Raw genomic sequence first — 16,449 nt, forward strand, 5'->3', positions numbered from 1 at the left:
TGGCCGTTCGAGGAACTGCAATATTTAGTGGGAGGCATCACTGTTCTACCTCGGAGACTGTCGCTTGTTATACACAGGCATGCAGATAAAGTGCTCAAGAAAGGTATACATGTAGGCACACATACTCCTGATGCAAAAATTAAAAAAATATATGAATGCATGCCACAAACTCACCCCTATGTGCGCACACACACACACTATCATGGATGCTATAAACACACATGCATAATTACTGCCATACTGATTTGAAGCAGCAGCTGAAAGTCACTCTTCGTATTCCCACCTCACTGCTGTAAGGCTCACAGCTTTTCATGCTGCTGATAGTGTTAATATCTGTTTTTCACTGTAACAAAAGTTTCTGTCAAAACACACACAAACAAACACACACACACACACACAAGTGCCAGCAGTGCTTGCGATGATTCATTTTATCACAGCATGGGGTGAGTGTTGGAAACCTCTGAGCTGTCTAGAATAATGTCTGCTTCTGTGGAATTCTGTCTGCTGGGACAGAGCAGAGAAAGTGTTTTATTAGAGCTGAGTGACAACAGTCATGGAGCTGTTTTACAATAAGGAGGACTTGGAAGGACTTACGTGTCATCACTAAAGACTTATTAACAATTAACAAATTTATTTATTCACTAGATCACTAATAAGCAATTAAAATAAATGCATAATTGTGGGTTGCCAGGTTGTGAGTCCATATGTAAGAGAGGGATTCCTGTCATTTCATTATATCCTCTGCAAACAATCCTCTGTTTTCCTCCACTGTCCTGAAAGTTTGAACAAAAATGTACACAAAAGAAACAACATCTAAAACGCTATGGAATGCACACAGTCCACTTGAGTGTGACTTTAAAGTTCCAGTGACATGACAAACTTACAGAGGACCCTTAGATTCATCCGCAAACAACTGAACTGCAGTTTGAACAAATTTGTGTATTGTGTGTGTATTGTGTGCGTGCTCACACCCACGTGTCTGTTGATTTGTGTCTGTTTGCGAACCATGTGCGTTCAGACAGGTGCTGTTCAAACTTGCATCTGTGGCGTAATTGATCCCTAAGGGCGTCTTACTGTGAATATACCCCGAAGGCCCCTTGAAGGGCTGACCCATGTGTGAAACCAGATCACCCCTCTCTTGCTGATAAGTGTCCAGATAAGACTCTCACACACGCAGGGATGAGAAGAAATTTCCGACTCATTCCTCCCATTCTTTGTGGGAGTGCTGAGATACGTTTGCTTTTGGAAGGAAGTGATTGCCATGAGGTGCCAGAGGTGAAAGGTGATACCTTTCGAGTTATCATGAGGTTACATCATGACCTGATCCCTGTCCTCACCTCAGCTCAGGCAGCTGGTTAGGTGTTGTCTCTTGTCAACACAACATTTGTATCCTGTCCGCTCATCCTTTGAGCCTTTTGGCCATTTTTTGGTGTCTTGCTTTGAGGCAAAAGTGAATTAAAGATAGAAAAATTAGTTGTTCAGGGCAGGATTGTAAAGTAGAACGTTCTATTCCTGGCCTTGTTGCGCCACTGCATAATGACAAATCCTATGGAGAAATTCTTTAAGGGCATTTTGAAAGCATACTGTGAAGATAAGTTTCTGTGTCAGAAAAGGTGCCCTTGAACTGGAAAGCAACTGAAGTTCCACATGAGGGTTGTGCATTGAGGAGTGGTGCACTAGGATTTGATGTCTCCTTTTGAAGTGTCTTTATGAGCAAAGTCTGTGCTCTGACTCGCTGAATCGAGCTAAGCCTGTCTTAAGGAGAGGCCTCCACCGTCTCTTCCCTTTTCACTCCGCTCACTCGAGGGACGGCTCTTTTCATATTATTTCACCACCATGTGTGTTGTCATAGCATACTAATAGTTTATAGGACCTGTTCTGCTGCCAAGATGATTCTTTCTATTAAAGTGCGCTTAGATTGAACAGTGCACCAAAGACGAACCAACTTGGTGATTTTTATCCTATTTTTTGTGTATCGTTACAATGAGGCTGATTGCTGATTGTTGCTCTTTATCTGATGTTCCCATTGTATTCTGTTTGTTATGAGATTTGCTGATTGGCCTCTGTTTATTCATTTTAGACTAAATAACCACTTTTCAGTGGTTGTTCTAGCCTACAGGTTTAGTATAAAGTACAGATGAAATTATTTATCAGTTAGTTGATGGACAGGAAATCAAAAGACAGCACAGCTGAAAAACAGTTATTCTGATATGAGCAAATGTCACCCTGTGCTCAGGGGTCTTGGATTTTTTTGTGCCTTTTTTTTTTAGGACTTTCCGGATTAAAAGGTTAATGAAAATAGTAGTTAGATGGGCTATAATAATTAGCCGCAGCTCTTGCTCACAGTAAATGTGTGTTTTATTGTGCTGTGTGTTTTTGTGAAAGCAAAGCGACACTCCTGTACCCTCTCAGGGCACAATTTGTGTATAATTATTCCTAAATTCGTATTCTTCATATTTGCAAGCATGAATATATTCATGTAATACCGTGTCTGAAAGCTTAGAAAAAACAAGGCTTTGTTTTACATCACTACATCGTTAACTATAGACTTGCTGGCTTGCAACGGTCATGTCTCACCATAATAATAGGCAATTTTTATTGATTTATTGTACTGTGTGTTTTTATGAAATCAGACCAGAGTACCACCTCTGTCATAAATTTAAACCTGTCCATTGCCTTTAATCCCCACTATCTTTTACCTTACACCCCTCAGAGGAAATAATATTTCATCACCTTTTACATGTTTGAATATTGTGACATTATGTTGAAGCCAGCTGGTTGCACAGGACAGATAATCACATATATCAATTCTGTGCAGAATCTGACACCCACAAGCAGACAGAGACCCCCGTCTGTACTGGATGTACCAATCGAATGTCCTCCACAACATGTTATGTAACACCTGCAGCACATGAAATAGTGTTATCCAGCCGCAGCATTTCAGGCGCTCGTGTTGTACATTATACTGCAGGGAATCTTACGTCCCACATTTCCAGTCCTTGTTGTTAAATTCTACTCATTTGTTTCTCTCTGTTTGAGGCCCAAGAAATAAAATAAAAAAAAATAGAAACAGCCTGTAAAAGAGGAGATTGTCAAGGGATTTCCCATGAGGATTCAACCATACACACAGCTGCCATACCTCTCTGTGAAGGGTCACATATATGTGTTGTAGGGGAGGGCACATGTATTCTATTTCTAGAACCAGTCCTGAGCCACGTTAATCCCCTTGCCTTGCCTCCACTGCCATGGGTTGAAGAGAAAGAAAGGCCCCCCCAAGCTTGCCCACCCAACCGTGGGGAGCAATGTTGTTGAGATTGAGTTGCAGCCTTACTGAAAATAGATTGTGAGTAGAAGAGTCTTTTCTGTCCGGCAGACAGAGGGTTTGATAGAGACGATTTCAGCAAAGGAGACAGGTCTGTTAGTGCTGCGCTGCACGAAAGAGACTAGACTCAGGCATTTAACTGAGGTAAGACCTCATGTTGTGTACGTGTTTGCATGTGAGTGAACGTGCAGAGATGTGGGTGTGTCCACATGCTGCTGAAGCTGGTTCCAAGCAAAAATGATGGAGCTGTGTTGGTGCTTTTGTGTTTTGGAGGCATTCTCAAAATTACTCTTTTGTGTGTGCTGCTGATTTAAGAAGAATAATAATAAGAAGAAGAATAAATAAGTATTTATTTTGATGACGGCTTTATTATTACATCAGTATAAAATATGGTAAATTAGTTGAAAGACTTTCTTGTTTCTTTCGATATTATTAATGAAATACTGTATAAAATACCAAAAGGAAAGTTCTGTGGGATTATAACCTGAAAACAATCTTAATATTTTTTTTTTTTCCTGCACAACTTAAGCTTTGTGCGTGTTGCATTCAGTGTAAATTTGTGTAAACATGGTGTGAAAAGCAGGCCAGACGTATGGTACAGATTAAACATTATCATGTGGTGGTGTGTTATGACCTTTTCAGCCTGCTGAACCTGCCATTGGATCCATCATTCAAAAGCTCCCATACATTCGAACCCACATAAACTTTACGTTTGATATTCAAGTCATGTTCCCAAGTCAAGTTCCCGTGACACCACGTGTCACGCTGAATTAGGATGCAGAATACTTGTAGAATTTTCTGTTTGATGTGATGTTAAAACCTTGTGGTTTGGACTATTTCACTGCGTGTAAGCATACTGTAGCTTCAGGCAAAAATGTATATATGACATTTCTGACATATTTGTAACTTTGAAACTCTTTAGGAGGAATAAAATATTAGAATGGAGGGGGAATTGAGATGCCAGGAGCCACAGTGTGTATAGTGCACACAGTATGTGTGCACGACTGTGTGTGCTGTATCGCATGTTCATGTGGTATATCTGTGGTGATGTATGTTTATACTTCTGTTCTGGTGAACTTGTGCATATATTTTGTACATTTTTTAGTGTGTGTGTGCTGCATCCTCATGTCGTCGTAATAGATGTTAAACGTTAGTACTTTGGCGTCTCTGGGCAGCTTCAGAGAACTCGTACGTCTTACCTGTACGTGTTTCAGTGACAATGCTGCTGATGAGTGAAGATTTGGTTTGTTTGTGCGCAGCCCTCTATTGATCACACCACTTTAAAGTTTAGTGAAGAGAAATGGGGAAGAGTGAGAGGAAGAGATGTGCTGTGCATTATTTAAACAAAACAAGAAAGTGTTCTCATTTTGGACACATTTCATCTCCTTTTAACATTTTAACGCTTCTTTTAACATTCACAACTACACACATAGTATATATATATATATATATATTATACCAGACTGTACCAAATACAACTCTTGTATGATATGAATTGACTGTGGAATACTAATTCCTGAAAATATAAAATATCCATAGTTGAAGCCCTAGAGTTAATAGATAAATATGCGTAAATAAATATGTAAAATATGTGTTTTGGAGCAACATGCCCACTTCCATATGTCCCCTGTGGCTGTTTGATTTCTATACCGCGTGTTTGTGACAGGACACTGTTTGTCGCGGATACATCTCACTGTTCATCCAGTGCGAAGCTAATGTACTCTGTCAGAGCACTGTAAACACAACTGAGAGGCGACAAACTCTCTTAAATCGTCATGCACATCTTGTAATTATAAAAACAAAATGGTTCTTCTGTCTTGCAGACATAGACAGGGTTTCCTTTCTACATCATAAGCTAAATTTAGAGTCAACGCTGAAGGTTTGTGCTATCAATCATGTCTCATATGTGGCAACTTAATGAAACACGTCTGGCTATACCAGCCTGTGTGGCTGCTCTGCCAACTCTTTTGAACTCTGTCAACTTCTGTCTCTCACCCACACTGTAATGTTAGTGTCAGAACTAAACAAACAGACTGGAGCTTTTTTCCATTCTTTTCCCTTTTTTTAAAACAAATTATTTATATATTATTTTACACAAGGTGGTGCTAATGGTTAGTGAGCCTCTGTTCCATCGAATAATTTATATCCTGCTCCCTACTTTTTTATCTCTGCAGGAAACAGCATAACAGTTATAATAATTAATCTCCATTGGTAACTGCTTTAAGGAAGAGGCAAAGAGAGGTTGCTTGGATGTGAAATTTTTCAAAGCTCTTTTTCAGTTAGGGAACCAGCAATTGAAGTAAAACTTAAGGCTGCAGCTGCACTGCTGCTAAAACAAATGCTGTCTCTTTAGTCCCCTGTACTGTTAAATTTTGCAGCGGCGTTATGCTAGCACTGAACATTCTGGAGCCAGCGGGGCTTGTTGAGAACATGAATAAAAGAGTTCCTGGGGTGGAGTGGTGCAGGATCCTGCTGTGCCAGATTTAGATCTGAAATAGGAGGGAGGAGAAATACAGAGGGAGCAATGGGAGAGTCCGAAAAAGAGCTGCTGCCCGGAGTTCTGACCATCTGTATTGACTATCAGCAGTCATAACATCCTTTGTCACTTTCTGCATTTAGCAAATTGTTCAGGACATCTGCATGACATAACTCCGCTCAGAGTTATTTCCCCTGTTTGTATGTGTTACCAAACCCTCTCCCCTTAGCAGACCTGGCCCTCTTTCAATACTTAAAGTCATCAGCTAACTCTGCTGCACCGGTAAGATCTGTGATGGCTTGTTGAATGGAGTGTATCATATCGCCTTTTTGAGTTCATGTGGGCTGATTTTTGACCTGTTGGTGTGTATTTCTATGTGCTGATGTTTCAGCTGAACTCTCCAATGAACTCAGTCAGCAGCACGGAGGACATCAAGCCCCCGCTGGGCCTCAACGGTGTGATGAAAGTGCCTGCCCAGCCCTCAGGCACTGCCCTGTCGCTCACCAAACACATCTGCGCCATCTGTGGTGACCGCTCCTCAGGTTAGTGGCATCAGACTGTGATGAACACCCACTGAACAACCATGTGTACTGTTCTTTGCACAAAAGAATGGCACTGAAGTTAGAATCATTGAATTAAATTAAATTAAAATGAAATGACATGGCCTTACTCCAGATAAATGTCATAGGAAAGGAATCAGAGAGTTATAAGTGTACAGTACTTTCAGGAAGTTTTTCAAACTGGTTGCCTTTTTTACACTCTTTGTGGTCTTACAGCTTTTGTACAGATGAGTCACAGACATTTTACTATGTTGGTTTAAGGTCCTTACAAATAAATTCAAATTATGTGAAATGACTCAACTTAAAGTCACTGGAGACTGTTTAAAAAAATGCACATGAGTCAAGGCCTAACTAAGAAGTGTAGAGAATTGTATGTATAATTTACGCAAGATTTGTGGGGGGGTACAAAAATAATTTCTCAACAGCTGGGATTACACAAGACTCCATTATTACCAAATGAAAATAAAGTGGGACTACTCAGCATCTTACTAAAGCTAGTGTTCTGACCACACTAAGAAACCTCCAAAGAAGATCCAAAGATGAACTTTGCTCAGGGAACAGCCCCATGGACTGCTCTGGCAGATCTACATACTGCGGCTTGTTGCAGTGGGACATCTCCCTGGAAGGACAACAGTCAGTAGATTTCTTCACAAATCTGGGCTAAATGGACAGAAAGAAGCCACTCTTGACAAAAGGCATCTGAGCGCAGCGCCGTGAAGGCGCATGAAAGAAATTGAAATCATGAGGCAAAAGATTGTATGGCCTGATGAAACTAAAATTCTATTCAGCTTTGAATGAAACAGAGATCTCTGTTTCTGAGGGGAAACTAGGCACAAACTATCACTCATCCCACAACAATTCTGCTCTTTCATTTCGTTTTTTTTTTTGCTGCTTTGGGCACTGCTCATAAAAAAATGAAGACAAAAAAGCAAATAGTGGCAGATGTTGAGGGGAGCATGTTTTAGAACATTTTGACACTGAATTTTGTGTAGTGCAAGTATAAATACTGCTACATCTCTTCTGGAACAGTTTCAGATGGAGATGAAAAGATACTGGGTTTGGCTTGGAACATGATCACAGCATCACATGTCAGTATTTTTGTGAGGACTGAAAATTACATAAATTATAGGGGAAATACAATATAATAATTGTTGATGTTCAGTTCAAATTTCAGCCACTTTCTTGTCCTAAGGAGCCTCATGAGGGATGCAGACAGTAGAAATGAGCAGGATATGAAATCTTCAGAAAGCCACCACATCCGCCTGCTCTCACTACTCATTTTAGCATCACTGCACATGTTAGCTATGTGTTGTTGTTTGTTGTCACTTAGTTGTTTTCTTCCTCTGTTCTCTTTTTGGATATCCAAAGTGAGGTCTCTTACCATACTTAAAACTTTTAGTTCTCTTTGCCACTTTGAAGTGAGACCGCTTTTGTCTACACAGATTAGTGTAACCAAAATTTAAGCGGTGTACCATTACCAGTGTTAATTCTTGAGTATTTTTGGCCTTGTACACAGCACATACTCATGGCAGGGTTCTCTTGGCTACCATTTGGTCAGGAGTTAGCTTAATTACTTTAACCACAGGAGCATTTAACTCATACCAAACTGTTAGCTCAAGGCTAATGACATCAACAGCAGCCCTCTTTGCAATCATGTTGAATTCTTTATTTTAACACAGTCAACAAATAACCCTTTGTTTAAATGTTTTTTCTGGGGGATAACCATGAAAAATGTCCAGCCTCCAGATGAAGATGGATATCTAATTCATTTGAAAGTTTTAGCATCATCCTGCGTCATCGGTGCTATGTGGGCCCAATCGGGAAAATCAAACAACGTTTAATAGCAAGTCATGCTTCATGTAACTGTGCTTGTAGGCTTTATTTATCTTCTCTGGTGGTCTGACTAACAAAGAGCTAACAAAGAAACAGTTTGAGCAACACTGGAGAATGCAAATGGACTTTATCCATCATAAATAACAAAAAGAAAGAGCTGTTGGAACTGGGATGTAAGAACAGCAGCTAACCTTCAGTAGGCCCCTCTTTTCTTTCCCAGCCACCTCAGCATAAATCCCAAACTCAAAGTTTGGGATTTTTAATAGGTCTTTGATCATAATTGCTCTTTTGCTATCTCAGATGCTGGTTCCTGTGTGCTGTTTGTGTGGCTTTAACTCAGACTGTAAAGGTTTCTGTTTTCTGCTCTCCTGAAAAACCTGCAATGAAAGCTGTAGTGCTCTTCATGATTATGTTGCTGTTCTGGCAGTCACTGGTTTGCAAATGAGTTACTAAACAGAAGAATGGATGGCAATGACAGCAACTAATATGTGTATTGATCTCAGGCTGTTGTGATAAAGTGACGGCTGTGTATCAATTATACAATAACACACTTAGACCAAGGAAAAATGTGGCTCAAGAAAGATTAAACTCGATATGTGTCATCTCCGTTTCTATCTATCCTCAGGTAAACACTATGGGGTATACAGCTGCGAGGGCTGCAAAGGTTTCTTCAAAAGGACGGTGCGCAAAGACCTGACCTACACCTGTCGCGACAACAAGGACTGTGTCATTGATAAGCGCCAGAGGAACCGCTGCCAGTACTGCCGTTACCAGAAGTGTTTAGCCATGGGCATGAAGAGAGAAGGTACAGCACATACCGTAGAGGATTAAGTCCCGCTTACCTGTTCCCTCAAGTCTGCTTTAATCCACACATTCAGACGCAGATAAGGGCACTATTTTAGGAAATCAAAGAGCAGTATAGTGCTTATGATGAATATATATTTTATCAATGTGTCCAGAAACACACAGAATATCTATATAATATTTGGTAGTTGCTTTGGTTTATCAGGCCATTTCTTTTCTGTGTACTGAAAGTTTTATAAAGGACAGGAGAATCCAGACTGACTTTGCTTTTGGTGGTTGAATGTGACGTTCAGATAAAATATATAGAATATAGAAACCTTTATTATCTTCATACTACTGCACAATGAAATTTGGTTGGCTCTACCTAGTGTAATCACAACTATTACACGGGCACCATTCATCACAACATTCATATTCACACATGAAGCATGGAGTAAAAGATTAAACAGTAAATATATATTGCACTGTTAAAATTAATACATTGCACTGTCCCATGGATATAGCACATTCGGCGTGGATTTGACCTGATCAATGTTTGTGTGTATGTATTTGTGCCTGCATGTGTGAGCTGTCCTACACAATGTTTTTGTTCTGCTGAGGTAGCGGAAGGTGTAGATGTCCCTCAGGGAGGGTAGAGGGCAACCGCAGATCTTCTGTGCAGTGCTGGTGACCTTCCTGATCCCCTTCCTGTCTTCTTCAGTGCAGTTGACATACCACACTGTGATGCAGTATGTTAGCACGCTCTCAATGGAAGATCTGTAGAAGGTCACAAGCATCTTCCTGTCCAAGTGGGTCTTCCTGAGAACCTTCAGGAAGTGGAGTCGCTGCTGTGCTTTCTTGATGACTGCTGTGGTGTTTGGGGTCCAGGAGAGTTTAGTTGATTCGAAGGTGCTGAGGAATTTGAAAATGTGACTCTCTCTACACAGACTGTGCTGATGTATAGGGGGCGGGGACTGCTCTGTTTTTCCTGAAATCGATGATGATTTCCTTAGTCTTTGTCGTGTTCAGTGTCAGGTTGTTTTTTGATCATGTTGTTGGTCTCGTCTTGGATCTCGTCTCTGTAGGAGAACTAGGCTAGACTCATCTCCCCCTGAAATGAGTCCCACCATGGTTGTGTCATCAGTGAATTTGATGATGGTGTTGCTTGAGTGGGACAGACTGCAGTGTGTGTGTAGAGAGAGTACAGGAGTGGGCTTAGCACTGAGTGTGCAAATAGGGGCCAAGCTCACAGTCTGGGGTCACTGGTCAGGAAGTCTTTGACCCAGGCACGAGTGAGTGAGGGCAGGCCTAAGGCTAACAGTTTGTTAACTAGGATGTCCAGGATGATGGTGTTGAAAGAAGAGCTTTAATCGAACAGCATTCTCACATAGCTCTCCTGATGGTGCAGGTGGCTCAAGGCACTATGGAGAGCTATGGCGATGGCGTCCTCTGTGGATCTGCTTGCCTGATAGACAAATTGATGCGGGTCGAATACAAAAAAGACACTAAAGCTTCTGAGTTGCCGTAGAAATGCGCACAACTCATAAGCAGACATGGACAAAGCGCAGCACAGTTACAAAGGACACATGTATAATGCCCTAGAATGAGAATGTTGGAAGATGTCCCTTTTTACGTTCTTCCTACAGTTTAAGCAATTTTTCTTCATCTTGCCTCAGTCCAGTTTTACAGTAGCACTTGGAACTGTAATTTTGCTCTGCTACATCACACTGTGCAGCCATAGGCTCTACTGTGCTTGAAACTGCTTCAAGTGCCACTTTTGGGGAAATAATGCATTCAGCTGTTGCAGTACTGCTGGTTGTGGTAACAGTGAGGCTTTGTGAGAACAGGCAGTCCTCAGGGAGCTCACTGAGGTAGGCTTGAGGAATAAAAGAATAAAACAGTGAAGCTGCTTGAACTTCTGCCTTTTTTGCATCCTCTGGATGTCACCGTTCGTACTCTTGTGCTCCTAATTATTTGTATAAACTTGGAAGTTGTGTGGGACAGCCTGCTAAGTTATTGGGAACTATAACTTTCACAAACTTTTGTCATTATTTTACGTGGTATTCAATGCACCAGACTTGGCTAAAATACTCTAAAATAAATAATGTCTTGTAATTGCACAGCAGGGTGAAATTGTGCACCCTATTTATGGATATTGATGAAATGCACATGCTGTTTCTGCTATTTTCAAATGGATGCAGATTTAATACCTCTCACAGGGCAGAAGACGTAGTTGCAGATGACAGGCTGGTAATCACACTTAAACTCCCTTCAAAATCATATTGTCATTGTCCATGTCAGAGTGGTTAAACACTTAAATTTAAATTGAATCAGGCTGTAAACCAGTTTCATAACAGCAAACATGGCTTGTTTGGTGATTATATGTTTAGTGTTTATCGTTTAAAGTTTAAACTATCAGATAACATATCCCACTGTGGACAGGAAGGGCTTCATTTCACCATTTAAGGATTTATTCAGGACCTCTCTCAGCAGACATTGTGGCTTATAGAATAATCCACTATACCATTTGCATGGTTAAGGTTTGACTAACATGATTGTCATGGGGTTTTGAGGCCAGTGGATCAGATTTTGAATCACCTGTTTAACTATTGACCTGGACTGAGAGCGTCTAAGTGCAAATCCCAAATGCTAAAAGGCATAGATAAAGAAACTATTTTGCTTATAAAGCAATAAGCAATAATCAATAAATTGGCATGAAAACAGGGAACAATGTATTTAGAAAGACTGACACGTTTTTACACAGGCATCTCCATTTTATGGACTGCATGTTTGCTTGGATCCACTTTATTATTCTCCCAAAAAAATGTGACTGGCTCATGAAAACTGACATTGTTGAAAAAGGTGCTAGTTCTTCTTCTGAGGTTGTAATTGCTCAATATAGAATTTCATTCTTCAGTCTTTTAGAATGACTCTGACTTGTAAACACTGAGTTGGTCTGTGATTATGGTGCAGTACAGTGAAGCACCTTCGAGGACAGATAGCAGAGTCAATAAAGAAGCATTGGCTTGTCTGAGGGGGAGGGCAGTTAGGTGTGAATTTTAACACTCTATGAGAGTGTTAAGAATTAGCATCCTCAGCAATGCTGTTAAGCACTCTCACATTGAACAAATCAATCACTGCCTCTCACTGTTATGATCACCACGGTTACAGAATACAGATACAAACTACATAGATTATACTGAGCAATGTACTGTATAATCAGGGGAGCTGAAGAGCGAAGACGTCAGCAGGTGTTAATCAGGTATGCATTTGCAGTTGCGTGTGTGTTGGATGTAACTTCACTGTTTAAAGCTAAGTGAACAAAGAGAGTATGCATTTTCTTAAATGCATTTTGGCCAGTTTGTTTTGACCTTTTCTTGGCCTCCCCTCCCTCTTTCTTTTATTTCTATCATTGTTGGGCTCTTTACTCCTTTCATGGATATTATCATTTACTGCCTCTCGCCTCACTCACAGTACTGTCTAAGCCTCCCCCTACACCCTGAGGGCTGTGGTTAGAGAACAAGGCAGCAGTAGCCCAAAAGGCTAAGCGAATCCACAGAAAAACAGGATTAAATGAATTTATGCTCTCCCAGTCAGGAGAGGAGAGGAGGAGGGTCGAGGGGGGGGTGGGGGGATAAAGCTAACATGATTTCAGCCCTCCTCACCTCTCCCTGACTCCAACACAAGTATTCTACCCTTGGGCTGACCTCTACTGCCAGACAGCAGTTCCTCTAAAATGGGGCCCCTTTCCCTCTCCTCCTGTAACTACCCCCCACCCCACCTCACCAACAACACCACACTCTCTCTGATTCAGAACTTGGAAAAGAAACCAAAGTAGGGGAACCATAAGAAGACAGATCATCCTCCAAACCCTGTGTGTGTGTGTGTGTGAGAGAGAGAGAGACAGGCAGGCAGGATGATTCTCCAGGTGTGTATGTAAGCTTACATGCTGACATTGAATCTCCAAAAGTCCTTTATTTTTCAATACATTATGTCCAAAACTTTTCATTAAGGGATAAACTTGTAAAAAGCCGCAGCACTTTTTCTGTGGTGTCTTGAATTAAGTAAATTATAGCCTTTTGAAAAGACAAAGCACACACACATGTGCATCTTTTCCATTCTACTTGAGGGTGGTGGTGCGGTTTCTCTTGCCTTGGCCACAGTGAGTCTCTGTGTCTGCTCAGCACACAAACTGTTTCCTGTGTCTCCTCGCCAAGCCAATCGGATGACAGAACCAATGCAGTTTCATTTCAGCCACTTTTTTTTTTTAATACATGACGTAGAAAACTACACAAAGTCTTCATTGAGTTTTGTTCAGTGCGACCACGCGTGGGCTGAAGGAGTGACAGGTGATACATTATGTATGTGTCTATAAATGATTTGTGTATTAAAGCCGGCTGTTTGTCATTGAGCAATGCATGAAAAGCACATCTCTTTAATAAGGAAGCTAAAAGAAGTCCTTGAACATTTCTTCACTGCACTGTGCATAATGTAGGTCTAAGGTCCTAAATAAATTCCATCCGCACTGCCGAAGCAATTATTGATGATTGAACTCTCTTGGATGTGTTTACTGGCATAATACATACAGGGTCATGCACTATTTACTGGCTTACTGAGACACACTGACTGAAGCAGGCAATCACACATGCAGACACTCGACATGGGTAAGCAAATGCACACACATTGTATACACAAGTGTGTGCAGATACAAACAGGGACCAACTATGGAGTTTTCCACTGATGTGTATCAGGGTATGGAGTGTTTGTTTTCTCAAAATGCGCAAGAATGTAGAATTTAATCAAAGGGAAGATTCAGTGTTGGAAGCTGTACCATCTGCTTCTACATGTGTTGCGAAACAAAAAGAGACATCCGCCTTTCATCTCAGATTCATACAGCTTCGTTTCGTTTTGGTTTTTTTTTCTAGAGCAGAAAATATAAGAATCTATCAATGCGGTTCCCAGTGCCAGTCCCCTTATTAGAGACTGCTTCTGGAAAAGAGTTCAGTGTCTTGAACAATATTTCAATCAGTTTGTTGCACTAGAGGCAAGAACACTTGAATATAGAAAAATTTGTAAAAAAGAAAAAAGCTGATTTGGAAACAGTTGGAATATCTTCATCACATTGGCAGATTGGCATGTGTTTAGAGTTAATAGACAATTAACTCTGTCTATTATTACAAGCTAACTCTGTTATTTGATGCTGGGCTGGTAGCACTTGATCTATCAGCACTTGTTTGGCGAAAACAGCTGCCTGCTGCTGCTTGAAATGGGGCTGATAATGAAAGTGGTGAGAGTGAATCAAAATAGTTAACGTAGACTAAAAGAATCCTGAGATTGGGTGATGATTATCTGAGAGTACATTACTAATTTTCAGTTGATTTATTGTCAGTATAAAAACTATTGATTAATGCAGTTTTAATATCTTATGACTACTGGCACAGTATTGAGTCATTTTCTAAGAAACAAGCTTTTGAAACCTTAATTAGAGTCTTGCTTAAATCCTGAATCTTTTGACATAAGTGTGCTGCTGAAGACATTGTTAAAAAACAAGACAAAAAAACAGCAGTAGTGACCGGAACCAGTTTTGTTACATGCAGCTGTTCAGGAGGAGCGCCAGAGAGCCAAGGACAAAAATGAGAACGAGGTGGAGTCCACCAGCTGCGCCAATGAGGACATGCCCGTGGAGAAGATTCTGGAGGCAGAGCAGGCGGTGGAACCCAAAACCGAGACCTACATTGAGACCAACCTTAGTGTGCCATCCAGTTCGGTGAGTTGGCATTTTTTTTTTGACATTCTTTGGCACTCACATACCGTATCATTGTGCAGTAAGTCACCGCTTTATGTACTTGTTCATGCCCGCTGCCACATAATACACACATTAGCATGAATGAATGACTTGACTTGTTTAGATTAACCTGACTGCAAATAAACAATGAAAATGGACGAGAGTTTGAATATAGCTTCTCTTCTTGACTCTGATAAATGATGGACCAACATTTGTCACGTCCCTTATTTTCATATATCATTTATTCATATACTTTGCCATATATTGTTCTGCACATACCCTGCTCTTTTTCTCACTTCTGTCATTTGCTCATAGATGTGGGAACAGTTTTCCTATGTGTTCAAAACTCTGAAATATGTCATTGATCAACATTTAATGGCCGGCACATTTCAAGTAGGCTTTAAGTGTGTCCATATACAGTATATTATGTACTAGAATGATGTTGTTGTACTCGTATAAAGAACAGGGTGTAATGTGATGTCATCAGACTGTCAAAATGTGTCCAAGGCTACTGCCATTAAGAAAGCAAAATGTGTGTGTGATTTATGGCTTATGGCATATATGTTATTTGCTTTGTTTTCCAACATTGTCTACATTTTATTCTATTTTTTTTTTCAAGCTAAGCAGCTCCTACATCATTTTTTTCATAAACCACACATTACAAAAGCATTTTATTTGCTCTTTTTCCAGTAATAAAGCTTCAGTAAAACTTTCAGTTTGTTTTTATTGTGGAGTCTAAGGCTTTCTGGAAGCGTATCAACACCCTGCTGGTAAAGATGTTAACATTCTGGGAGTGATTACCGCTTGTCCTCCCTATTTTAGTCCCTTTGGAGGTGAATGCTTGTGGTGTAGAGCGCTGGTTTACCTGTTCACCTTTTATCAGCTACTACACTCAGCTGTGAGTTTCCTCATCCAGCCCCTCAGTATCAGCTGGGCACTGCGGGTTGTCTTTGACACAGAGGAGACTAAGAGTGATGAATAATGCAACAGGCAGACTGTTCCTGAAAGCATCCCACAAAGCCTCAGCTTTCTCAGGAATTCTGCTGGAACATGAGAAACAGTGGAGTTGTGCAGCAGCCTACCAAAGAGAGTGGATGAGGATTGGGGGGGGGGACTGAAGGATGGAAGGAGAGAGGGAGGGCTTCTTCTGGGATTCATCTGCTTCAGGGGAGGGAAATGTCCTGTGAAGTAAAGGTGGAAATGTGAAGGCTGTTATGTGAGTAAATGGGAGCTATTTTGGGGGCCAGATGGAAACATAGGAGATGAGCGTTGACATTAGGGAGAGGGAGAAAGAGTGGGGAGTCACAGGGGAGTGGCTAGCAGCTCAGACACACTAATGCACTGAGTGTGTTTGGGTTTAGCCATGTTGAGTCCCTCGATGCACACAGCCTGCAGAAAAGAGATGAAAACAAGACTGATATATGGATGTATGGGGACTGAGAATTTTATAGTTGATCAACTTTAAGTGGAATCATCATGTTCATTCATGTTATCCATCTCCCAAATTCCTGACCCTGTGCAAGTTGTAATACAGTGGTGTTTGTTCGTATCCATTTGTTCATGTTTTTCAAATATAGAATGAAATAAAAATGATCAAATTAAAGGTCTGTCCATGACATGGCAAAGAGGCCTGGTTTGATTCCCAGTACTGGTAAGTAAGTGTTCTAAGACGCACAGGAGGTTATGCCAA

General features: G+C 40.8%; 1 protein-coding gene across 5 annotated transcripts in view; it reads left to right on the top strand.

Annotated features, from left to right (window-relative positions):
* Nucleotides 1-16,449, top strand: part of rxraa (retinoid X receptor, alpha a) — a 182,489-nt gene that overhangs the window by 151,458 nt on the left and 14,582 nt on the right. For 2 of the 5 annotated variants that reach the window (XM_046375620.1, XM_046375624.1), the window contains 3 exons: nt 6,181-6,340; nt 8,817-8,996; nt 14,557-14,741. In XM_046375620.1, coding sequence (XP_046231576.1) covers nt 6,181-6,340; nt 8,817-8,996; nt 14,557-14,741 — 525 coding nt within the window. The remainder of the gene's footprint in view (nt 1-6,180; nt 6,341-8,816; nt 8,997-14,556; nt 14,742-16,449) is intronic. The other 3 variants (XM_046375621.1, XM_046375622.1, XM_046375623.1) reach the window with 3 other exon arrangements.

The sequence above is a fragment of the Scatophagus argus genome, chromosome 20 (genome assembly GCF_020382885.2).
Source record: "Scatophagus argus isolate fScaArg1 chromosome 20, fScaArg1.pri, whole genome shotgun sequence".
Classification (NCBI taxonomy): Eukaryota; Metazoa; Chordata; class Actinopteri; family Scatophagidae; genus Scatophagus; species Scatophagus argus.